Source organism: Microcaecilia unicolor, chromosome 8, assembly GCF_901765095.1.
Source record: "Microcaecilia unicolor chromosome 8, aMicUni1.1, whole genome shotgun sequence".
Classification (NCBI taxonomy): Eukaryota; Metazoa; Chordata; class Amphibia; order Gymnophiona; family Siphonopidae; genus Microcaecilia; species Microcaecilia unicolor.
Window position 1 is genome coordinate 68,921,032 of NC_044038.1, and position 27,055 is coordinate 68,948,086.

Consider the following 27,055-nt stretch of genomic DNA (forward strand, 5'->3'; position numbering starts at 1 on the left):
ATGTGGGAAAGAGGAACCCGAATTATAGCTACGTCATGCAAGGTTCCACGTTAGGAGTCATGGACCAAGAAAGGGATCTAGGTGTCGTCGTCGTTGATACGTTGAAACCTTCTGCTCGGTATGCTGCTGCAGCTAAGAAAGCAAATAGAATGTTAGGTATTATTAGGAAAGGAATGGAAAACAAAACTGAGGATGTTATAATGCCTTTCTATCACTCCATGGTGCGACCGCACCTCGAATATTGTGTTCAATTCTAGTCCACATCTCAAAAAAGATTTGGAGGCATATTGTCAAAGCACTTTGGGAGGCTAAGTTCCATAGGTTTCTATGGAACTTTGGGAGGCTAAGTGCTTTGAAAATGAGCCTGATAGTGGAATTAGAAAAGGTGCAGAGAAGGGCGACGAATATGATAGCAGGGATGGGATGACTTCCCTATGAGGAAAGGCTAAAGTGGCTAGGGCTCTTCAGCTTGGAGAAAAGACGGCTGAGGGGAAATATGATAGAGGTGTTACGTCTGTGCTCACCTCGCCCTCTGGTGGCCAGAACCGGTGGCTGCTATGGACTATCACCCGTTCCAGACTTTAGCCCAGTCCAGTCCGGATCTTCCAGGCTGCCGGATTTGTCTGTCTTGGTTGACCCTGCACAGCTCCCGTAGTTGCCTGGTGATTGCTACAACTGAGCCTCAGCTGCTGTGGGGCTTATTAGTCAGTTGGAAATTCTCTGCCTTTGCATCGTCTAAGGTCCCTGGTATGTTGGTGCTTGGTGCACTTCTGCCTAGTGGGTATCCTGTTCCTGCCCTGTCCTATAAGTCCTGCCGGCCCCCTGCAGCCAGGGGCTCAACTCCTGGTGAAAGGTGGCCATGTGCAGGTGAAGCCTAACTGTTTGTCAGAGTTCTGCCATGTCTCTGGTGTAGGGTGGTTTTGCTTGCTGCTGCCACTCCTCGGCAGTGGCCCAAGGGCTCACAAACCTAGTTCCAGTTTGGAAAACGTGACAAGAGGGCTATAAAATAATGAGTGGAGTTGAATGGGTAGATGTGAAGCGTCTGTTCACGCTTTCCAAAAATACTAGGACTAGGGGGCATGCGATGAAGCTACAATGTAGTAAATTTAAAACGAATCGGAGAAACTTTTCTTCACTCAACATGTAATTAAACTCTGGAATTCGTTGCCAGAGAATGTGGTAAAGGCGGTTAGCTTAGCAGAGTTTAAAAAAGGTTTGGACGGCTTCCTAAAGGAAAAGTCCATAGACCATTATTAAATGGACTTGGGTAAAATCCACTATTTTGGGGATAAGCAGTATAAAATGGTTTGTACTTTTTGGGATCTTGCCAGGTATTTGTGACCTGGATTGGCCACTGTTGGAAACAGGATGCTGGGCTTGATGGTCTTTCCCAGTATGGCAATACGTATGTATTTATGTTTGTACTTATGTATTGCTTTTGTCAATCAAACAAAGAACAAGTCTAATAATTTATCAGGATTAATTGGAAAGGAGATTTTTAGCCGATGATGAAGAAGTCCCAGCCCTCTATCCGCACAGTTTTAGCGGAGTGAAGGTGCTTCTCTGGGCTTTTTTCCTCCTTAGAAATTAAATAATGTGTTAATGCGCTTACTAAAACACTTGTTTCACAGTTGTTCAAGTTAAAAATTTCTCTTACTAGTGGAAACATGTCCCCATTTATTACTTTAGTTTATCTCTATTTTGTACTTACGTTTGTCTCATATATCATCATTGATAGTGTAGAGCTTGCAAATACAATTGACACTTTCATATTAAGCTACTATGTATGTAATAACAACCATGTCTCAATTATTAGTCTCATATGGTAATATAGATGGCTAATCCACTAAATATAATTTCTTTAAATATTAAGGGTTTAAATCTATTTAAAAGAAGCAAATTCTGGATATTTATCTCCAAATTATCTCCTGATGTCATATTTTTACAAGAAACACATCTTGATTCCAAATCCATACATCTTCTTAAACATTCTAGATATACATTGGGAGCTTTTTCTCCTGCCTTGGGGAAGAAAAATTGTACTGCTCTTTTTTTTCCTTACCTATAACAAATATCTCCTCTCACTCACATCATGAAGGCAGATGATCTTATAGGGAATCAAAATGGGGATCTTACCATGTACTCTTTTGTTGTATTTATGCTCCTAATACTGATAATCCCCTGCTTTTCAAATCTCTAGCTGATTCTTTGGTAAAATTCTCTCATATTCCTGTTATAATTGGAGGTGATTTTAACTAACTATCAATCCTTTATTGGACAGGAAATCTTCCTGTGGAGCCCCCACATTCAAAAGCAGAGTCATTCTCCATCATCTGATGAAAGATCTTCATTTACATGATATATGAAGGCTACTTCATCCCTCTACTAAAAATTATACTTTTTATTCCATTCCTCATAGATCTCACTCTAGAATTGATTTTTTTTAAATATCTGATGACCTAGTCTCTAAGGGCCCTGTTTATTAAGCCACGTTATAGCAGCATTAGCAGTTTTAATGCACGTTAACCATGTATGCGTGTTAACTGTATATGCAACTACAATATCTCTATAGGCGCCTACATATTTAGTGTGTGGGCTAATTGTTGGCGCGTTAAAAATGCTAACATGCCTTAGTAAACAGGGTCCTAAGGTAGTAAATACTGAAATTCTTCCAATGACAATTTCAGACCATTCTATTCGCTTATCCTTATTTCTGTCTGGTTTTGAAAAATTACCACAATCATGGAGATTCAATTCAAAATTGTTAGATGGATTTTCAGATTGTATTAATAAAAGTATAGAAGAATATTGCAAGTTTAATTCAAAGGATGACACTTCTTTAACTTCTTGGTGGGATGCGTTAAAAGTTTACATTAGAGGACAAATACGCTTCACAGATGGTATAAGGAAAAAAACTGCGGAATTAGTGAATTTAGAAGGGAAGATTAAATCACTAGAAACTCAATATGCTACACATAATAAATACATTTCAAGAATTATGTAAATTACGGTAAGATTATAATGATATCTGTAAACTCACTTCCCACCAATTCATTTCATTAGGAGCTCAATACCATTCAGAAACTAATAAGTCGCTTTGACGTTTAGCAGAGGACTCATCTATCGGTATGTTACCTTGTTGTTTTGGACTTTACTTTTCGAGACACGCAGACGCCATGTCCCTTTTCAGTTTTACAGTCTATTGTGTTATTTTCACAATATCATTTTACCCTCACAACATCACGGCACAAATTCTATATGTCCACCCATACGCACTTAAAATATAATTGGCCATTAATATTTAATCATGTCATGATTACATCATTATGCAAATAGGGAGAACTTCCTTTCCTTAATAACTTACCCAAGTTGACAAAACCATCATGATACTATTGTGTTTAGTTATGCCTATATATATGCAATTTATGCATTGCTATAAGATCTAAATTGTGACAGTTTATCATGCATACAATATTTTTTAAAATTAAAATTGTGTGTCATTAATATCACCATTATATTTTATATTTTAAATATATATTTGTATTTTGATATTTATATGTGGCTTTTTTTATTCTGTGTGTGTTTTATTTCCATATTCTATTTTCTGTATAATTTTTGTAGCTTTTATTGCTGTATATTTATTTATTTTTATTTGTATATTGATTTTAAACTTTATTTATTTGTTTGTAGCATTTGTATCCCACATTTTCCCACCTATTTGCAGGCTCAATGTGGCTTACATAGTTCCGTAATGGTGATTACCAGTTCCAGAAAAGAGAAATACATAGTTAAGGTAGAGGAGACAGAATGGATTAGGTATTCAGGTAAGGAAAGTTAATTTTATAATAAGAAATGAAAGGTATGTTTTTAGACCCCTGAAGAAGGCTTTTCCGCCGAAACACGGACCGTGTAGGGTCCCAATAAACTTTGTTTAGAGCTCTTCTGTGTTTGGGCTGATCACTTGGACTTGGCTTTCTTCCACCCTGTGTTTGTTTTGCTTGCGTTATTGTGGAAGGAGTGGACCCCCCTTTTTTCTCCTTTGTTTCCTAAGGGTCCTAGAGCATCATTATTTATTTATTGTATCCCACATTTTCCCACCATATGGCAGGTTCGATGTGGCTTACATATTGATAAAAAGGCAGTTACAAAATTTAGATTTGTAGAAGTCTAGTACATAATACAGAAGTACAATAAATGCTTAGGTTGATATATTAGCATTTTGTGAGTGAGGTTAATATTATTGTTTTCCATTTCTGAACTTGATGTATGGTGGTGTGGGATTAGGCAGATCCAGGGGGGAAAGACTTCTTGAAAAAAAATGTGTTTTCAGTTTTTTTTTCTGAATTGTAGGTAGTTTTCTGTGAGTTTCAGGTTGTGTGCCTATAAATGAGAGCTGGCAGCATGTGAAGATTTGTATTTTATACCTGCAATTGGGGTAGTGAAGGGTTAGGTAGGTTCTTGCTGTTCTTATCTCGTTTCTTATTGGTAGATCGATAAGTTCCGTCATGTAATTTATTTTATTTTTGTTACATTTGTACCCCACGCTTTCCCACTCATGGCAGGCTCAATGCGGCGGGCAATGGAGGGTTAAGTGACTTGCCTAGAGTCACAAGGAGCTGCCTGTGCTGGGAATTGAACTCAGTTCCTCAGTTCCCCAGGACCAAAGTCCACCACCCTAACCACTAGGCCATTCCTCCACTAATCTGGTGTAAGTCTGTAGATGATGCTGTGAATATTGTGCATATTTTGAAAGTTATGCGAGCGTTAATAGCTTTATCAGCTACTATCACTCAATCTATGTTTTTTTCTGTATCATAGAGCTTTATGGACCCCTTGTAAATGTAAAGCAATTGATCCATCAAACTCTGACTTATGTTGCTAATGTAAATCGCAGAAAGGAACTTTGATGCATTTAATTTACCATTTACTACTGCTACTTATCATTTCTATAGTGCTACAAGACGTACGCAGCGTTGTACACTTGAACATGAAGAAACAGTCCCTGTTTGACAGAGCTTACAATTAAATTAGGACAAACAGGACAAATAAGAGATAAAGGAATAGCTAAGGTGTGAGCGATAAAATACGGGTACTAGACAAGTGAGTAAGGTTTAGGAGTTAAAAGCAGCATCACAAAGGTGGGCCTTTAGCCTACATTTGAAGACGGCCAGAAATGGAGCTTGACGTACCAGCTCAACAAGTCTATTCCAGGCATAAGTTGCAGGAAGATAAAAGGAACGGAGTCTGGAATTAGCGATGGAGTAGGGTGCAGATAAGAGAGATTTATCCAGTGAACGGAGTTCCCGGGGAGGAGTGTAGGGAGAGATAAGAGTGGAGAGGTACTGAGGAGCTGCAGAGTGAATACACTTGTAAGTCAATGAGGAGTTTGAACTGTATGCGGAAATGGAGAGGGAGCCAATGAAGTGACTTGAGGAGAGGGCTAATATGAGCATAGCGACACTGGCGGAATATAAGTTGTGCAGCAGAATTTTGAACAGATTGAAGAGGAGAGAGATATGGAAGTGGGAGACCTGTGAGAAGCAAGTTGCAATAGTCTAATTTATGAGTGTCCTACTTTTTTACTTCTTAATCACCATAGCTCTGAAACTGATCATTTCTCATTGGAAAGACAATACTCAACTTAACATTTATATTTGGTGGCATTGTACTCTTGTCTATAAAAGGTGGAGTGGTTAGGGTGGTGGACTTTGGTCCTGAGGAACAGGGCCGCCGAGAGGGGGGGACAGGGGGGACAAATTTCCCTGGGCCCGGGCCTCCAGGGGGGCCCAGCGCCGGAGTCCCACCCCACCCTCCGTCATCAGGACCTCGCACTTCCTGGGGCCCTGCGGCGCTTCCTGGCACTCCCTTCCTCGTTGCGACGCTCGCCTCTCAGCTTCATTTTTCCCAGCCACCCTGTATTTAAAAAGTTGCGGCGGTGAACACGCAAGCTCGCCTCTTCTTTAAGCCCTTCCCCTTCTCTTTCAGCGTGCACTGATGCAATTTCCGGTTTCCGCGAAGGCGGCACAGTGCACGCTGAGAGAGAAGGGGAAGGGCTTAAAGAAGAGGCGAGCCTGCATTTTCGCCGCCACTGCAACTTTTTAAATGCAGGGCGGCTGGCCTGGAAGGAAGGAAGGGCTGTCCCTCGTTCTCTTCATTTGTGGGTAGCATTTTTATTTATTCTCACTTATATTTTCAAATGTGCCGGCTTGTGCAGCATAGTAATGTACATAGGGGAAGTATAATAACGGAATAACTTTTGGTAGTAATTTGTCATTTGGAGGGGCTGTTTATAGGGACTCCCTAGCACGTGTTGTATTCGTGCATTTTTTTTTTTCTCCTGGTAAAGGGTCACTAAAACAGACATCATTTATGAGAATCAGGTGCTCAACACTTAGAGTTTTTATCAGCATCGTTATTTACTTATTTATGACACTTATGTGCTGGAAACCTGAGGGCATAGCTGGGGCTGGGAACTGAAACTCGGGGGAGGGGGGTGAAAAGGGGGGTAAGTTGGGGCAAGTCACTGGACATGGAGGGGAAGGGAGGGAGGACAGGGAGCAAAGGAGAATCACTGGGGATGAGTAGGGAGGGCAGGGGAGTGAGGAGAGTTGCGATGGATGGAGGGGAGGGTAGGAGAAATGCTGGACATGGAAGTGAGGGAAGACAGGAAGGAGATGCACATGGATGGAGGGGAGAGGAGAAATTCTGGATATGGATGGAGGAGAGGGGAGAGTTGAAATACTGGATATGGATGCAGGGGAGGGAAGAGAGGACATGAGATGAACATGGAAGGAGGGGAGGAGAGAGAGAATAAATGCTGGACATGGATGGAGGAGAGGGAAGAGAGAGGAAGGAGATGCATCCTGACGGAGATGAGGGAAAGGGAAAAGAGGAGAAAAACTGCACATGGCTGGAGAAAATAGGCAAAAGCTGGATCCACTCTATAGCTACCTCTTCCAGTCAAGTCCGCGGAGGACCCAGCTTTTACCTATGGATGTAGGGCAAGAAAGGAAGAAAGTAAAGAAATAAATGGAAAGGAAACCCTGGAAGTGGAGTTAAGGGAGCAGATAGAGAGCAACAGAATCAGAGACTGGGACCAACATGATCTGAAATACAGTCACAAGACAACAAAGGTAGAAAAATCATTTTATTTTCATTTTAGTGTTTGGAATATGTCCAATTTGAGAATTTATATCTGCTGTCTTATTTTGCAATGTATAGCAATGTTCTGTTTTTCTGGTATTGTGCTGCATGCAGAATCTGTATGCTAATTTGGTTTCTGTCATTTTGGGTATACTGGGGAGGGGTGGGTGGGCTCTGAGAACTGGTCTGCACGGCTCCCTGCAGTTGCTAAGACCGGCCCTGTCCGTCGTCAACCGTCTGGTACCAGGCCGGGCCCCCTGCATTGAAATCACAGCGCCTCTCACCTCCGTGTGAAAGCGCTGCAGGCAGCAGCAGATCGCCTCCCTTCGGGCTTCCTTCCCTCTCTGTGTCCCGCCCTCACGGAAGTTATGTCAGATGAGGGCAGGACACAGGGAGGGAAGGAGGGAGGCAATCTGCTGCTGCCTGCAGTGCCTTCACATGGAGGTGAAAGGCACTGTGATTTCAATGCAGGGGCCCGCTGGTGCGCGGAGGGGGGACGGGTGGTGGGGGAGCGGTGGCGACCTCGGGGGGGGGGGGGTGGCCTTGTCCCGGGCCTGGCCCGGCCCAGTCTCTCGGCGGCCCTGCTGAGGAACTGAATTCGATTCCCACTTCAGGCACAGGCAGCTCCTTGTGACTCTGGGCAAGTCACTTAACCCTCCATTGCCCCATGTAAGCCGCATTGAGCCTGCAATGAGTGGGAAAGCACAGGGTACAAATGTAAAGAAGAAGAAACAAGCTCTTGAATTTCATCAAAGCGATTTACCAGCCAGAATTTAAAAAATGGAATACACTGGACTCTTTTCTTCACAGGTTTCTTAATTTATGGTTAATGCATAACCACAGTAGCTCTGTTATTGCAGTTATTATGTAACTAAGTTTTTGTACTGAAATGTTTAATTTCAAGATAAAACACTAAAAACAATTTTAAAAGGTGGGTGTGTGTGGTATGTGTGTGTGGGGGGTTCTGTCTGGCGTTCATAAGTGTGTAATGTGCAAGTACTATAGCAATTCTTTTTACTCAAGCGAGTGCTCGGTGTCTGGGCCTTTTGTCATATTTTCTTGATCTCCAATTGTGTGTGTGTGTTTGTTTTTTGTAATTATTTATTTATTACAAATATATTGCTCCGAGTCCACAGCCTATCCGGGAACTGTGTCGCACACTTGGGACTGACGCTTCTGCTTTGAAAACCTAGCGCTCTATTTCATTTTAAGGTACAATCCGCTTCAAGCAAGTTATTTTGGATTAGTAGAGACTCGCGCAGGGGCCGAAATTTCACCCGTCCCCGCTGTATCTCTGCCCGTCAAGGCAAAGCGGAGGAAGAAAGAAGTACAGGCGGCCACCCATCACCCCTCCTCCCTTGTCCTACATGCAAAACTTGTCTTTGAACAGGTCGCCGCCGGCGAAGTCTCCTCCCCTCGCCCATTTCCCTGCCGTCTCCGGAAACAGGAAATTGCGTCAGAAGGGGGAGGAGCCGCTTTGGGGCCGCTGCTTGCAATTTGTGTGAATTGCTGCTGCCGCTACCGGCGGCTTTTAAAGACGAGTTTGAATATAGGACGCGGGAGGAGTTTGAAAATGAGGAAGCGATGTTTGACCGGGGACGGAGAGGAGAGGGGAAGAATTGCCCGACAGGTGCGGGGTACGGGCTCCTTGAATGCGTATGTTACATCCTAACGGGTGTGACTTGGTATTTGAAATCGAGACCGCAGACATATTTGTAGACTTTGGGAAACAGAACATTAGAGGCCGAATGAATACCCGGAAACTGGGTTCGTACACAGCACAGAGGCCCTGGAAATATCTGGAGAGTACAAAACAAAGGGGCCCCCAGTAATCTGAGCAAAGAAAACACCACCAGGAGACTGTAATAGCCAGAGATGAGAAGTGTAGAACATGGTTGTGGATGCCAGGGATGCACAGAATACAAGCTCCAGAACTATTGGGGGACAGGGGGTTCTTCTCTTTAGTCCAGATGTTAGTATTGCACCCTATATACAAGAATAAACACATTTGTTTTTCTTTCCAGGAGGTTTTGCAAGGATGCCCCCACTTCCCTCTGACATTTTACATTTTCGGTTCCCAAGCTTCAGTAATTCAGTGATGCGGGAAATGCAGCAGTTGCGGCAGCAGGAGCGCTTCTGTGATGTGACCGTGCAAATTGATGGTGTAGCTGTTCTTGGGCACCGTGTGGTTTTTGCAGCCTGCTCCCCCTTCCTTCGGGACCAGTTCCTATTAGATGGCTCACGGGAACTGGAGGTCTCTGTTTCCCAGAGTCCTGGGGTGGGGCAACAGTTGTTGCTGTCTTGTTACACAGGAGCCTTGGAGGTGCCTGTACAAGAGTTGGTTAGTTACCTTGCAGCTGCCAGCTTCCTGCGGATGGGCCACGTTGTGGAGCTGTGCACCCAAGCAATCTCCCGTTATCTGGCACCTAAAACTAAGGAGTGTAAGGAAGATAATATGTCCATGATGCAGCAAGGCCTCACCTTGTCTGAGGAAGAGACCCAAGACTGTGAGGATGGTCAGACAATGACTGACATTTCAGACCATGAGATGGACTCAGAGCCCACTTGCAAGCTGGAGTTTGCAGTCGAGGATGTCCCAGTGGTCCCTAGTTCCTCACCCAGGATCTCCTTGTCACTCATTAACTCTGCTGTGGAGATCACCAGGAGCTACCTGCAAAGCTACTATGAGGAGGAGGAGGAAGAAGTCATTGACTCTAGAGTGAGCAGTGCAGCAGGAGAGCACCACATTCAGGGCTTTGACTCTAACCAAACCTCTTCACTGCACCAGAACTTCCTAATTCGGCGCCGGCATGGTATGGAGATGATGCGTAGGGTCTATGTACAATCAGGATCCTCCAGGAGTGAGCCAGAGCTGGAGTGCTCCTACCATTGCCCACGATGTGAGAGTGTCTTCCAGCACCTAGGTGCTTTTGTGAGCCATGTGAGAGAACACAAGCTTTTTCTCTGCCTGAATTGTGGCAAGGTTTTTACTCAGAAGAGCAACCTGACCCGCCACAGCCGTGTGCACACAGGCTACAAGCCTTTCCAGTGTTCTTTGTGCCACAAGTCCTTCACACAAAATGCTACATTGCAGGATCACCTTAACCTCCACAATGGCATTAAGCCCCACAAGTGCAATTACTGTGACGTGCACTTCACCCATAAGCCAGGCCTGCGGCGCCACTTGAAGGAGCTCCACGGCAAGAGCAGTGTGGACAATAGCAATGAGATTGAGGTCACTGTGGGTTTCTAGTTGCTTGCTACATAATGGATACTAACAGGAGGTTTTTAGTGGTCCATCACAGCTTATACATTAACCATGAACCAGTCACTGTGAGTTCCAGGTAAAGCACCGTAGTATGGATTGTAAACGTGAGATTACCATGGCCTTCTACTGACCTGGCAGGGTGTGAACCTTGTCAAAAAGGACATTAGAGATTAATGTAAGTTCTAGTGAACTCTCACCATGTCATTATGGAGATCTCTTTAGGCTTCAGATATCTCAGGGTGTTGTAGCTCTCACTGTGTACTTAGTCACTCATCCTACTGTGGGAAAAGGAAAAGATGAACTAGCCAAGCTCCAAATGCCAAATATTTCTTTTTGTGGCTTTCATTGGCAATGATCATTTGAGGAATGAGATGGTGCAAGACCCTGCTCCCATCTGTACCTAAACAAACGTCCCCATGTTAAGTACTACTTTAATCCAGGTTGTGGTCAGCCAGTAGCTGGTTGGAGGGGAGGGAGTACAGTGCTTGCTGGTAGGAAAAGGGGTGGGTGCTATAGAATCAACTATTGCATCACTGTATGTGGTCCAGAGCATGCGTTACCTGACAGCAACTAGGGATTGGGGGAAAGGGGGGTTGCAGAGTGCACCCCTCTGAGATAGTGGTGTGGGTGGTGTCTGCATATGCTCCTAGGGTAGCGATGGTGTAGAGCACTGTACCTGATAAGGACACAAGCAACACAGAGTACTTATCACCTCTGTAATTGCTGATGAGGTCGTGTTGAATACTTACTGGCAGGGTCAGGGGTGGTGCAGAGCATTCTGTGGTTTGTAATTGTGTGTAGAGCCAAGAGCCTCTACCCCTACAGCTGCTGGTGGGTAGTTGGTTTGTGGTGGCATCAGGGTTGTTTGAATTTTGCCTCATCCATCAGAGAAATCTCTATAGGCTTGTTAGCAGTGTTCTGTTTGCTCTGGGCTTGGTGAGGTCTGTTAATCCCTTTGCCATCCTGAACAATTGTTCTTCCTCCACAAACAGGCACAGCTTGTTCACTGCAGTTTGTTTCAGAAACTGTGGGCCTGAACTTCCCCTGTAGCTCTTTCTCATGACTCTACATTCTTCCTCACACACAGTTCTGTCCCAGTACACTGAAATTCCATCTTATCTCCCCTTCCACACATTTGACTTTACATGGCTTCCTTTATTTATTTATTTATTGGTGCTTATCCCACATAATCCGAATGTTAATTATTCAGCTCTATGTGGCTTACAATAATTATGACTAGAAATGCATACAATATGTTTTTTATAAGTATGAAGAAGACATTAACAGTGCAATTTTGAAATTAGCAAACAAATAGATATAACATTTGCTGTTTAGTTCAATTGTCTAACAATGCAGAAATTTATTAAAAAGGAATGCCTTGAGAAATTTGTGAAATATTAGATAGTTGGTAGTCCTTTTTATCTCACTAGGAATGGTGTTCCTTTATGTTTTGAGAGTTGTGTTTCTGAGATTCCTTTGGAAGTTTCTGTTTCCTCATAGTTAGGTTTACCATATGTCCGGTTTTACCCAGACATGTCCTCATTTTGAGGACACGGCTGGGTATTTAGGTAGATTTTCCCAGCCCTGCCCGTTTGGATTTGCAGATGAACGGGCAGGCGGACCTCAGGATGTCCTATCCTCCCCTCTTTTACCTTAGTGTGGTGCCCTGATGGTCTAGTGACCTCTTCGGGTCAGGAAAGGGCCCCTTCTTTCCTGCCCTGCGCATCTGCAGACTGTCTTTCTCCCAGCGCCGATTCAAAATGGCTGCTGAGAGTTCAAGCGGCGGTCTCTGTCTGAACTCTCGGCAGCCATTTTGAATTGGTGTCGGGAGAAAGACATTCTGCAGATGTTCTGGGCTGGGCAGGAAAGAGGGGGCTTTTTCCTGCCCTGAAGAGTTCATTAGACCACCAGGGCACCACAGTAAGGTAAAGGAGGTGGGGTGACAGGGGGCGGGTGGGGTGTGACTGGGGGCAGGGCAGGGTGTGACCGGGGGGCGGGGCATGTGTCCTCTTTTTCCTTAGCACAAATATGGTAAACCTACTTAGTAATTTTATCACTCCCACACATTGCTTGTTACTTTGGGTGGGGTCTCTTTTATTGCTTCATGCAGGGAAGAAGCCTTGAGGTATAAAAGCTTGCTAGGTAACAAGCTCTTGGAAAGCTCAGGGCAATGTGAGCCATGCTTGGCCCACAGACAAGGCCCAAGAAGTAGAAGAGGAAGGTACATAGGGGTCTGTTTTAGTAGGATTGCTATGGTTGCTGATTGGAATCTACTTAGAGCTATATTGAGGCTTCAACGTTTTCTTCAAGCACCCTTCTCTCTACCTATTGATGGAGGTGTCCTCAGCATTCTAGAGAATGGGAGGAGGGACTCTACTATCCTGACTTTGCTCCTAGCACTGTGAGTTCTCAACCTCCTGCCACCTGCCTTCAACTCTACCAGGGCTATTGAGGGAGGTAGCAGCTCTCACAGAGAATCATAAAGCCTGGGGAGGAGGGGGGGTCTGAAGGATAAGCTAAGAATATGAGCAAAGTATCCCCTCCCTTTAAGACTAGACTAGAAATTGACAACCACTTCAGAACAGATGGGGGAAAGGTGATTATAAGTCTCTTGAAGTCAGCAAACCCGACCAGTGGAAGGTGGTTTAACTTATATCATCACCCTGTTTTCATAAAACATTTAGATAAAGACGAGACCTTGTAGGAATAATTTTATAAGTCCCCCTCCACACACATACATACATTTTTTAAAACATAAAATAGCATTTTACATACAGGAAAGGTCCTTTTATCACGGTCTGGTGTACACACAGGTGGCCTACCAGTGTACTTTTACCCAGAATAAGAGTAGGCATTCCTGAGGTCGGGGTTTGCACTTAAGCATGTAAAATTTTAAAAAGTGTGTGCTGGAGTTTTCCAAGGAGAGATGGAGGGTAATGTTGCTATTATAAGTATAACTTCTTAGATATCTGTTGCACAGGTTAGGAGGCTTATTATAACATTATCCTGTATGTGTGCATATTTTCCCATGTGGATTTTTCCTGTTGTGTATCAGTGTCTGTGGATACTGTAGCACTGCCACCATTGAAAGAGATGAAATGTATTAGCAGGGACATGGAGAAGGGAAATGAGATTTCCATTGTCAACAGGCACGTTGACAACCCCTCTGCTACCTCTTATTTTGGTAGGAAAGGTTCTGTAAAAGAGACAGTGTTTGAAGATCAAGAGATGAACAAGGTGTTTTTCTAACTAAACTGTATTTGAAATTTACTTAAGAAAAATATGGGATTTTCTTTTCTTTGGGGCTTGTGTTTGTGTGCTTTTAACACTGATTATATATTCTCTACCATCAGTGATGCAGTGCTGGAGGTGCTGCCTTTCCAAAGCAGGACTCTCCATTCCTTGGTGCATGGTATTACCCTCTGGGATTGTATATTGTGACTTTCACAAAAAGATGCTTTGCATTTCAGGCAAATGTTATTTGTGCTCACTGCTAAATCTCAGAATTAAGCAAATTATTCAAAAGTAACAACTCACTGCAAAGTAATACACATTAATACACAGTAATATGTGTATTAATGTGCTCAGTCCGTACCCATTCCAACCATTATATCCCCAAAATGAATGTTATTTGTGCCCAGGAAAAACTGTCTGGTTGCTGGGTGTGTATTGAGGGAGGATAGGCATTAAAACGTCTGTGCACTTCACAACTAATCCACACAAGATTCTTTTGCGACCATGTACACTTCTGGCCCCACACATCCAACACTTCCTGTAGTGAGGGGCAATTCTATAACTGAGTGCCTGCATTTACATGCCACTCAGGTGCGGATATGTACAGAATACTAGCAGTTTTGCATGTAAGTGGCATAGTGTATAAATGGAAGGGGGTGTTTATATGGGTGGGGCTGCTACTTACACACATAACTTAGAGAATATTGTAAGTTATGGGCATTTCTGCTGCATTTATGCCAGATCTGTGGTTGGTGTAACTGAGTGTGTAAATGTAAAGCACGCTATTATTGATTACGCTAGTATTCTGAAATGGGAGCTAGGTGCTCAGATTCTGTTTCAGAATATGCTTTCACTGTACAGTATTGGGGCACCTAATTGGAAGCTCCCGCTTATAGAATTGCCCCTTTGATTTCTAGAGTCACTAAGAAATAGCAAATACGGCAGTGGTTCCCAAACCTGGTCCTGGAGGCACTCCAGCCAGCTAGGTTTTCAGGATACCCATGCAGTGCTTGCAAATCTCTGTCATGAATATTCATTGTAGGGAGCCACTGAAATATGGTATTGGATTTCTGGTATTATTTTCTTGCTGTTCCTACTTGCAGTTTCCTTCTCCTCCTTTGGGAGTGAAATCAGAACTGGTCTTTACTAACATTATATGTGCTACCAGCCTTCATTCAAACCTACCTAGATTTTTCTATCCTTAGTTAGGCACAGATTACATTCCCATGCATGTGCCTTGTGTATGGCCACTAAGTGTCAGCATTGTATCAGTTGGCATTCCCTCCCTGTAAGTGACTGTGGCTTGCTTCCTCAGCAACCCTGCTGACCCAAGGAGAAAAGGCCAGCTTTGGGAATTGAACCCCAGGGTAATTTCATGCCAAGTGGTCTAATCCTTCCCACCATCATGTCTCCAGTTTTGTTCAAATTTTATCTGTTGTGCAAGTCAGATTCCCAAAAGATTCCCAAAATTTAAGGTCTCTAACTGCAATAGTTGCAGATCTAGACCCCCTTTTCTGAAAGGTTGTCAGTCCATGAGCGCGCGACATTTACCAAAATGCCATTTTTGGGGTCTAATAAAATCCAAACACATTTATAAGAATGGCTAAAAAATTCAAATCCTGTACAGTTTTTTTTATGCTAATTCCGATGAAATACATTTTAACATTATGGATGCAAAATCCAGTCAAACAAGTTGACCAAACTGATAACAGCGCACAATAAACGATTGGACAATCAACGAATAAAATACGAATGAATAAATAATTATATCAATACTTTTAAGCGATTATTAAGACTCAATTTCCTAGAAATGAAGAAAAATTAGCGCATCAAGTGTACTAAATATAACATACTTTGACCTGAGTAAATGGCTACTTATTGGTGGCATTGCAAAACAAAAACATATCAGTGTTGTAGAGCACAATTTTCTCTTTCAGATGATACTGTTCACAAGCTGATTCAGGCAGACTCTTTTTTAATAATGGGCTTTGAACTTTGGTACATTTTACCATTTGTGCTGACAGTGCCAAATTTGAAGAGATCCTGCAGGGCGGTTATAGATGCTGGTTAGTTTTATGTCCAGCACAAGCATAAATGCTTCCAAGTCCGTATCTTTGTTTGCATGGAAGTTGTTGCGGTCTGAATATTGGTCCAAATATGTTCCGATGAGTCGCGACCAATTTTGATGCACACTTTGAGTCAACTTGTTTGACTGGATTTTGCATCCATAATATTAAAATGTATTTCATCGGAATTAGCATCAAAATCTGTACAGGATTTGAATTTTTTTAGCCATTATTATAAATGTGTTTGGATTTTATTAGACCCCAAAAATGGCATTTTGGTAAATGTCGCGCGCTCATGGACTGACAACCTTTCAGAAAAGGGGGTCTAGATCTGCAACTATTGCAGTTAGAGACCTCAAATTTTGGGAAACTTCGTTTAACACCTGACTTGCGCAACAGATAAAATTTGAACAAAATTGGAGAACATGATGGTGGGAACTTCTTTAAATTTTAGACCGCTTGGCATGGAATGACCCCCCAGTGTCCCATGTGGCAGCACACAGCAGTGACAGTGTGAGCCATGGGACAGTCTCTGTCTCTTATCATCTTGATCCTTCTTCAACCAGTCCTATCTGGGCCATGGAAGTAGCAAGTAAAGGTAACGTGCACAGGGTAGAGGTTACAACCCCTGCAGCTGTAGAATGACTGCATCAAGCTCCTAAGAAGGCATTGGGGTAACCCAAACAGAGCAGCAATTATGACCCTAGTAGCCATGAGAAGATTATTTAGCTGCCCTGAACAAATTAAAGTAACCTCTCTATTCCATATCATCATGCTGATCAATCCATAGACTGGTGGGTTGTGTCCATCTACCAGCAGGTGGAGATATCCTTTTGCCTCCCTATATGTGGTCATGTGCTGCCGGAAACTCCTCGGTATGTTCTCTATCTCAGCAGGTGGTGGTCACACACAGCAGCAGCTCTGGCTAGGTCTCCAAGCCTAATTCTTAGGTTTTGTTGAGTACCTGGGGTTGAGGGCTCTTCTTGAGCAAGTGCAAACCTGGTGGTGCCAGGTCCCTCCTTTTCTCCCCCCTCCCGCTGGCTCCGTTAAAAAAAAAAAAATTTGAACGTCCTTTAAGGGCTTTTATTTCAACGTTTATATCAGCGTTTATTGCAGCTGCTCACTGGGACACCAGTTCGTTACAGCTCGGAGCGAGAAGCAGATAATTTTTACCGTTTGTAGCGGGCAGGGGGTTCCCCGAATGGTCTCCACGTGGCTTATGGCGTCGGAGGGCGAGGGCGCGAAGAATCGCTCCCCGGACCGCGTGGGCGGGGATGCGGGGGTTTCAATGCCTGAATCGCCTTTTTTGGGGCGTCAGTTTGGAGTCCGGTCAGTGTCCCGGTTCTTCCTCCGATGCGGCGGTTTTTCCCGCCATAAGCGCCCATCCCCCGCTGCTCGCCCCCTCCATTTTGGCCGGCCACTCTGCTCGGACGGCTTCTTCTTGGGCCGCCCTCGAGGTGGGAGACGTTAATGCTATGGTCACCCTTGATTCGGGCGACGGCAAGAATGGCAAAGTTAAGCGCCGTTCTTCCCGCGCGGCTCCTCGGAGTTTCGCACCGGACGCCATTTTGGATGCGTAGCATGTTTCTCCCCTGCTCTTGCGAGCGCCGGTTGAGGGTGCGTCTAGGGCCGTGCCCCAAGCTGCAGAAGTGCACAGTCTGGGGGGTTTCTCCCCTGAGTTCATTTTGCTGCTGCATCAGACTTTTCTTATGCAAAACGCTGCCCCTGCTCCCCTGTCTGATAAAGGGGTTGAGACCTCCGGAAGCAAACGCCCTCGGGTGGATTTCCAGGCCCTAGAGGACTCTGTCTCCTCTGATGTAGATGAGGGCAGCGTATCTGAGTCTCCCAACGGTCCTTTGGGGATTCCTTGGAGGAGACTGATTCCCGCTCGGATGGAGCGGATGACCCCTCTGCAGCGCGGATCTTTCGCTCAGAGGATTTGCCCAACCTGTTAGTGCAGGCCATGAGCATTTTGAAGATTTCCTCTCCGGAGGACGTCTCTCCCTCAGCCTCTGCTGGCTGTGCCATTATGGTGGGGACGAAGCGCCCGCCTAGAACCTTCCACGTGCATGAAGCCATGCACACCTTGATTTCAGCTCAATGGGATTTCCCAGAAGCGAGCCTTAAAGTGGCTAGGGCTATGTCCCGCCTCTATCCTCTGCCTGAAGGTGAAAGGGAGGCCTTTCTTTGGTCTACCGTGGATTCTTTAATCACTGTGGTGACTAAGAAAACGGCGTTGCTGGTGGAAGGTGGCATGGCCCTAAAGGACGCCCAAGACAGAAGATTGGAGGCGGCTTTAAAGTCGTCCTTCAAGGCGGCTGCTTTAAGTTTGCAGGCCTCAGTTTGCGGCTTCTATGTGGCCAGGGCGTGCCTGACGATTGTGCAGCGGGCTTCCCCCTCGGATCCTTCCTTGAGGGCTGATTGGCCGGCCCTGGAATCGGGCTTGGCCTACTTGGCAGACTTGCTGTATGATGTCTTGAGAGCCTCGGCTAAAGGTATGGCTCAGACAGTCTCTGCACGGCGCTGGCATTGGCTGAAGCATTGGTCTGCTGACCATGCCTCTAAGTCTCGCCTGGCTAAGTTGCCTTTTAAAGGCAAGCTGTTCTTTGGGGTTGAGCTGGACAAGATTGTGACCGATCTCGGCACGTCTAAGGGCAAGAGGTTACCGGAGGTCAGGGCTCGGGCCAGTGGTGCCCGGACTGGATCCTCCAAAGGACGGTTTCAGGAAGCCCGTCGGTATCGCCCGGGCACATCAGGCTCCTCTGCCCCCTCTTCCTTCAAAAGAAACTTCTCCCCCAAGCAGCATTCCTTTCGCAGAGACCGCCATCCCGGAGGTGCGTCCTCCGGTCCTCCCCCAGGGTCTCGTACCCAATGACGGGGCCCTGGTCCATGGCCCGGAGCAGATTGGAGGACACCTATCCTCGTTTCTGGGTGAGTGGACTAGGGTAACTTCAGACGCTTGGGTGCTGGAAGTCATCAGAGACGGCTACAAGCTAGAGTTCTGCCGACCCTTAAGAGACGGGTTTGTGCATTCTCCCTGCAAGTCTCCGGTCAAAGCTGTTGGCAAGGGACGTTACTCCATTTACTTTGTGGTACCAAAGAAAGGAGGTTCTGTACGGCCTATCCTCGACCTCAAAGGGGTCAATCGGGCCTTGAAAGTTCGACACTTCCGAATGGAGACTCTCCGCTCTGTTATAGCGGCAGTGAAGGCAGGGGAGTTCCTGGCATCCTTGGACATCAAGGAAGCTTACTTGCATATTCCTATCTGGCCTCCTCATCAACGCTTTCTGCGTTTTGCAGTCCTGGGCCGACACTTCCAGTTCAGAGCCCTCCCGTTCGGTTTGGCTACTGCTCCGCGGACCTTCTCCAAAGTAATGGTGGTCATTGCGGCCTTCCTACGCAAGGAAGGAGTACAAGTCCATCCTTATCTGGACGACTGGTTGATCCGAGCCACCTCTTACACAGAGTGCGGCAGAGCTTCAGACCGGGTGATTGCTCTTTTGAGCTCCCTGGGGTGGATCATCAACTGGGAGAAAAGCCAGCTGCACCTGACTCAGTCCCTGGAGTATCTGGGAGTTCGTTTCGACACCCAAGTGGGCAGAGTGTTCCTGCCAGACAATCGGATTGTCAAGCTTCAGGCTCAGGTGGACCAGTTCCTAGTAGCCTCTCCTCTTCGGGCTTGGGACTATGTGCAGCTGTTGGGCTCTATGACGGCCACGATGGATGTAGTGCCCTGGGCCAGGGCCTATATGAGACCTCTACAGCACTCTCTGCTGCAGCTATGGACTCCAGTGTCAGAGGATTACGCTATGCACCTTCCCTTGGATCCAGCGGTACGCAAGGCGCTGAGCTGGTGGCTGAGGCCAGACAAACTGTCCGCAGGAATGCCTCTTTTGACCCCGGAGTGGGTTGTCGTCAAGACGGATGCCTCTTTGACGGGCTGGGGAGCCCACTGCATGGGAAGGACAGCGCAGGGGCTCTGGTCTCCTGCAGAGGCAAAGTGGTCTATCAACCTCCTGGAACTCAGAGCCATTCGGTTGGCGCTTTTGGAGTTTCTCCCGGTGCTGGCGTTGAAGCCAGTACGGGTCCTGTCGGACAATGCCACGGCTGTGGCCTATGTCAATCGCCAGGGAGGTACTAAGAGCGCCCCTCTAGCCAAGGAGGCCATGAATCTATGCCAGTGGGCGGAAGCGAACCTGGAACAGCTGTCAGCGGCCCACATTGCGGGAGTCATGAATGTCAAGGCCGACTTTCTCAGTCACCATACCTTGGATCCCGGAGAGTGGCAGCTATCTGCTCAGGCGTTCTTGGACATCACGAAGCGCTGGGGCCAGCCGAGCCTAGATCTGATGGCGTCATCGGCCAATTGCCAAGTGCCGCGCTTTTTCAGCAGAGGACGGGACCCTCGATCTCTGGGAGTAGATGCTCTTCTCCAACAGTGGCCGACACAGGAGCTTCTCTATGTGTTCCCGCCCTGGCCCAGGGTGCTAGACCGGGTGGCAAAGCATCCGGGCCGGATAATCCTGGTGGGTCCGGACTGGCCCAGACGTCCCTGGTATGCGGACTTGATCAGGCTCTCAGTGGATGGCCCTCTGCGGCTGCCAGCGCAGCGGGGCCTGTTGCATCAGGGTCCCGTGGTGATGGAGGATCCCTCCCCCTTTGGTCTTACGGCCTGGCTATTGAGCGGCAGCGTCTGAGGCAGAAGGGCTTCTCAGACAAGATCATCGCCACTATGCTGAGAACGAGGAAGCGCTCTACTTCTACTGCTTACGCCACGGTTTGGCGTACCTTTGCATCGTGGTGTGAGGCAGGCTGTCTTTCTCCCTTCACTGCTCCAATTTCTTCAGTGTTGGCGTTCCTGCAAGAAGGTCTGGAGAAAGGCCTGTCGCTCAGTTCCCTTAAGGTCCAGGTAGCGGCTCTGGCTTGCTTCAGGGGTCGCCTGAAGGGTGCTTTCCTGGCCTCGCAGCCAGATGTGGTGCGCTTTCTCAAGGGAGTTAATCACCTACGCCCTCCTCTGCACTCGGTGGTGCCTGCGTGGAATCTCAATCTAGTGCTAAGAGCCTTGCAGAAGCCGCCTTTTGAACCCTTGTCGAGGGCATCTCTGAAAGACCTGACGTTGAAAGCAGTCTTTTTGGTGGCTATCACTTCAGCCAGACGAGTTTCCGAGCTCCAGGCGCTATCATGTCGAGAGCCCTTCCTGCAGTTCACTGAGGCAGGAGTGTCTATTTGCACGGTGCCTTCCTTCCTGCCCAAGATTGTTTCTCGTTTCCATGTGAATCAGCAGCTCTGTCTACCCTCCTTTCGTAGAAAGGACTACCCAGAGGAGTACTCTGCTCTCAAATATCTAGATGTGAGATGAGTCATCATCAGATACTTGGAAGTGACCAATGATTTCCGGAAGTCGGATCATCTGTTTGTGCTGTTCGCAGGTCCTCGTAAGGGTCTGCAGGCATCCAAGCCTACAGTGGCACGATGGGTCAAGGAAACCATTGCAGCGGCTTATGTGGCCGCGGGGAAGGTGCCGCCTATCCAGCTGAAGGCTCACTCCACAAGAGCACAGGCGGCCTCGATGGCAGAGGCCGGGTCCGTCTCCTTGGAAGAGATTTGTAAGGCGGCAACTTGGGATCGGCTCATACCTTCTCCAGTCATTACCGCTTGACTGTGGCTGCTCGGGCGGAGGCCCGGTTTGGAGCGTCAGTGTTGCAGTCAGGGATTTCTATGTCCCGCCCTGGGTGAGTACTGCTTTGGTACATCCCACCAGTCTATGGATTGATCAGCATGATGATATGGAAGGTAAAATTATGTATCATACCTGATAATTTTCTTTCCATTAATCATAGCTGATCAATCCATAGCCCCTCCCAGATATCTGTATTGTTTATATTCTAGTTGCATTTCAGATTCAAGTTTAGTCTTCAGTTCCTGTTCAGGAGGTCTTCGTGTTCAAATTTTTTCGATTGAATTCTTCAGGAGTTGAGACGATTTTGTGTTACAGTGAGCTGCTGCATTCCTCTCCCCTCCGTTTTACGGGGCTGGATTGAGACTTAAATTCTGCCGGCGCTCCCTCCCGCTTCGTGCGGCAGTAGGGCAGCCTTATATCCCTCCCGCTTCGGCGGTGTTAGGGTCAGCCAGCTCCTCCTGCGGTTGCGGTCGCAGGATAAGCCAGATCCCCCCCCGCATCGGCGGGTGTAGTGTCCCTCACCCGCTCCACGTGGATGAGCTGGACGGATTCCCCTCCCCCATTTCAGCGGTGGTGAGCTGGGCAGAGTGTCCCTTTGTGGGTGTAATTCTCTAAGTGCTGAGTCCTGCGCATGGAGCTTTGATATTGACATATTGAGGAGTTTCCGGCAGCACATGACCACATATAGGGAGGCAAAAGGATTGCTCTCTATCTCCACCTGCTGGTAGATGGACACAACCCACCAGTCTATGGATTGATCAGCTATGATTAGTGGAAAGAAAATTATCAGGTATGATACATAATTTTACCGTCCTCGCTCTCAAATTCAAGATAGGGATGTTGTAGAGAAGTCCCACCTCCAGTCTGGTAGCCCTTGTGCTACCTTGGAGGAGGTCTCCTAGAAGGACAGCATCACCCTGGTGAAGTAGGAAGTACTCCTGTAGCCAGGACCTGCCCACCAAGGGATGTACTATCCTCTCACACCGAGGATATGTCTTCAAGTGCTGCCTGGGAGGGAAAGGTTAGGACAGCTGTTGTAGTTGGTGATTTGATCATTAGGCGTATAGATAGCTGGGTGGCTGGTGGACGTGAGGATCGCCTGGTGACTTGCCTACCTGGTGCGAAGGTGGCGGACCTCACGCGTCACCTAGATAGGATTTTAGATAGTGCTGGGGAGGAGTCGGCTGTCTTGGTACATGTGGGTACCAATGACAGGAAAATGTAGGAGAGAGGTTCTGGAAGCCAAATTTAGGCTCTTAGGTAGAAAGCTCAAATCCAGATCCTCTAGGGTAGCATTTTCTGAAATGCTACCTGTTCCACACGCAGGGCCCAAGAGACAGGCAGAGTTCTGGAGTCTCAATGCGTGGATGAAATGATGGTGCAGGGAGGAGGGTTTTAGATTTGTTAGGAAATGGGCAACATTCAGGGGAAGGGGAGCCTATTCCAAAACGATGAGCTCCACCTTAACCAGGGTCAGACCAGGCTGCTGGCATCGGCATTTAAAAAGGAGATAGAGCAGCTTTTAAACTAGGAATGGGGGGAAGGCCAACAGTCGCTCAAAAGCACATGGTTTGGGATAAGGTTTCTTTCAAAGATATCAACAAAACAGGGAAGATAGAGTATCCCGATAGTGAGGTTGCAAAAGAGACCGTATTAGATCAGTTGTCCCTAAATAAAAATAAAAATCAGACAAAAGATTGCAAATTAGTACTGTCAAGTACTAAGCATGATGTAAATAGGAGCAACAAACACAGTTTGAAATGTCTATATGCGAATGCCAGGAGCCTAAGAAATAAGATGGGAGAGTTAGAATATATTGCACTAAATGAAAAATTAGATATAATAGGCATCTCTGAGACCTGGTGGAAGGAGGCTAACCAGTGGGACACTGTCATACTGGGGTACAAATTATATCATAGTGATAGGGTGGATCGAATTGGTGGAGGGGTAGCATTGTATATTAATGAGAGCCTTGAATCAAATAGATTGAAAATTCTGCAGGAAATAAAACACTTCTTGGAATCACTGTGGCTTGAAATTCCATGTGTAAAGGGGAAAAGGATAATGATAGGAGTGTACTACTGTCCGCCTGGCCAGGATGAACAGATGGATGCAGAAATGTTAAAGGAAATTAGGGACGCAAACAAACTGGGCAACACAATAAAAATGGGTGATTTCATTTACCCCGATATTGAATAGTTAAATGTAACATCGGGATATGCTAGGGAGGTAAAATTCCTTGATGAAATCAAGGACAGCTTTATGGAGCAGCTGGTACAGGAACAGACGAGAAGGAAAAATTCTAGACCTAGTCCTTAGTGGAGCGCATAATCAGGTGCAGGAGGTAATGGTGCTGGGGCCGCTTGATAACAGTGATTATAATATGATCGGATTTGATATTAGCTTTGAAGTAAGAATACATAGGAAATCAAATACGTTAGCGTTTAACTTTAAAAAAGGAGACTATGATAAAATGAGAAGAACAGTGAAAAGAAAATTTATAGGAGCGACTGCGAGGGTCAAAAATTTACATCAGGTGTGGATGCTGTTCAAAAACACCACCCTGGAAGCCCAGGCCAAATATATTCTGCGTATTAAAAAAGGAGGATGGAAGACCAATCGACAGCCGGCGTGGTTAAATAGTGAGGTGAAGGAAGCTATTAGAGCTAAAAGAAAATCCTTCAGAAAATGGAAGAAGGAACCGACTGAAAATAAGAAACGGCATAAGGAATGTCAAGTCAAATGCAAAGCGCTGATAAGGAAAGCTAAGAGGGACTTCAAAAAAAAGATTGCGTTGGAGGCAAAAACACATAGTAAAAATTTTTTAGGTATATTAAAAGCAAGAAGCCGGCAAAAGAATCAGTTGGACTGCTAGATGACCGAGGAGTAAAAGGGGCGATCAGGGAAAAGACATTCAGTGGATATATGCTTCCCCCACCCCCAACAACCTTCAGAATGGGTGGGCACTTCATAAAAGGGGACTGGGGTGCACCACATAAAGAAGGATGGAACCTACTGGGGAGCGGTACAGCAGCTCCAACGGCTGGACCATAGTATCGAGGGCCTACGGAGTGACCTGAAAGCACACAGTTCAGCACTGATGCAGCAACAAGTGGCATCTCCTTCCACCACTGCACAGCAACCACCGGCAAACCTGGTGAAAATAGAGGTAAGATTTGAATGCAGAGAACATAGAGAGAATGGGGAGCCCTTGACCATGAGGGATGCACACATCCATTCTCAGGGCCTCACCTCCTCCCCCACCCCACAGGCAGCCACAACTGAGTGTGTCTAATAGAGAACAAGACATCTGTACAATGAATTGGGTAGAAGCAATCATAGCTCTCAGAGTGCAGTGTATTACTTGACCAGCTGTCCTTCAAGATGCAAGAAGTGTTTGTTTAGCACCTACATAGCAGAAAGGGAAGAGGTGGCAGAGAGGTATGAGCTTACCTTGAACTTGTACAATGGCACCAAAGCAACCACCCACCGGCAAGGGTAATTTCAGTGACCCTGAAATTGAACTGCTGGTTCAGGAAATGCAGAGGAGGCACATGCATCTCTTTGCTCCCACGGGCCAGAGGCTGGCTGCTACAACGAAGCCGAGAGAAAGGGAAACAGTAAGGGACCGGCTCAACCGGTCTTCCACTGTGGCAGGGATGTGAAAGACTGCAAACAGAAGTGGTGGAGATGTCAGGAGGAAGGCGGGCGCCAACCCCACAGCAGATGACACCACAAAAAAAAACCCAAAAAACCAAACAGGTGTACAAAAGCATACAGTGGTAAAAACAAGGTTTATTACAACTGAAGCTAAAGCACTTGGAAATACCACCCCATAAAAAAAACTCTAAAGTGCAAGCACAGAGAAAGTCGTTTTAAAGAGGCGCCAATAAAGGGAAAGGGAAATGGGACGGCCTTTCTGTGGTTTTTGCAACTACATTCAAAGTGGTTTACATAGTATATTCAGGTACTTATTTGTACCAGGGGCAATGGAGGGTTAAGTGACTTGCCCAGAGTCACAAGGAGCTGCAGTGGGAATTGAACTCAGTTCCCCAGGATCAAAGTTCACTGCACTAACCACTAGGCTACTCCGCAAACTTCCAAGTGGGAAGAGCAGCTGCGGACGTTTATCATTATCACCCTTAATCACAGAGTAGCTGGGGACGCCCATAATTCCCTACCTATAATCAAAATTAGGACGCCCAAATCGCCGAAGCAGCTGGGGACATTTAGGGATTTTGTCGATAATCAAAATTAGGATGCCCATCTCATTCTCACATGGGCTTCCCTGAGAGCGTATTTAAGCACCCTTCTCTGTATTTTCGATTCTTTGCATTGCATTGGTACAATGGCAACAAAGCAACCACCCACCCACAAGGGTAATTTCACAGTCACAAAAGTTGAACTGCTGGTTCAGGAAATACAGAGGAGGCACATGCATCTCTTTGCTCCCACAGGCCAGAGGCTAGCTGCTACAACGAAGCAGCGAGAATGGGAGGCAGTAAGGGACCAGCTCAATGCAGTCTTCCACTGTGGCAGGGATGTGGAAGACTGCAAACGAAAGTGGTGCCGGCTGAGGTGTGATGTCAGGAGGAAGGGTGGTGCCAACCCTCCAGCAGATGACACCTCTAACCCCATCAAGCGCATCATTCATGGGTTCTTGCCCCAGGAGGGGATCCATGGCATTGGACATTAGTCTCTGTAGTACACTGCGCTCCTCGGCTCCAGCTCTGTACCATGTACAATGACATCTGTGGCTTGCCTGCCAATCCCATTCCTCACCATCTCTTTGCTGGCTCTTTGCCTGTGGGGCTATGTATATGAATATTGAAAAACAAAAGTGGGTTAATTTTATCAGCACACTTCCTCCCCTTTTGCTATGCAGGTGATGACAGCCAGTCGGAGGAAGAAGCTGGCCCTAGTGGCCACCACCCCAGCACACAGAGTAGCAAACCAGTGGGCCTGCACAAGAAACCACACAGGACCAACGGTGGAACCACAGGATCCAGCAGCAGCAGCAGCGCCGGCTCTCCACCACCTGCAGCAGAGGCTCTCCCTCCACCACCCACAGCAGAGGCTGTCCCTCCATCACCCTCAGCCTTTGCTGTTGGTGGCACTGAAGAAGAAGCTGAAGATGTAGAAGGGGGGGGGCACCTCCTCAGCAGAGGCCATCCAGCCAGAGGAGGCAGCTACTGCACCTTGCCACACAATTGGGCCAGAATGTGCAGATGGAAGACTACCGGCGCCAGAAATTGGAACTGCAATGGAAAGTGCTCCAGGTGCAACAGGAAGCGATACAGGCCCAACGTGAAGTGATACAGCAGCTCCAACTGCTGGAGCACAGCATCGAGGGCCTATTCCGTGACCTGAGAGCACCTAATACAGCCCTGATGCAGCAACAACTGGTGTTGACTTCCACCACTGCATAGCAACCCCCTGCTAAGAGGAGCTTGAGATCCTCAGCCTCCCCAGCCACTGGTCTAGCAGCCACCACACCAGCTCCCCTTCTGGGTCCTGTGCCCAGGTTGCAGGGCAAGCCACAGAGCGCAAGGTGGCTGGACTTCCACAAGGCAGCCGAGGCAGCAGGCTGCCTTATGGACACAGAGGAGGAGAGTGGGAGCTCATCAGAGGACTGTCAACAGAGTTCCCCTGCAGCACCAGCTG

General features: G+C 46.6%; 1 protein-coding gene across 1 annotated transcript; it reads left to right on the forward strand.

Annotated features, from left to right (window-relative positions):
- The first annotated feature begins 8,628 nt into the window (after positions 1-8,628).
- On the forward strand, positions 8,629-11,842 carry LOC115475860 (zinc finger and BTB domain-containing protein 26-like). The gene has a single exon (XM_030211909.1). It carries the CDS (start codon positions 9,182-9,184, stop codon positions 10,394-10,396), a length of 1,215 nt encoding a protein of 404 aa, XP_030067769.1. The 5' UTR covers positions 8,629-9,181; the 3' UTR covers positions 10,397-11,842.
- Positions 11,843-27,055: the final 15,213 nt, after the last annotated feature.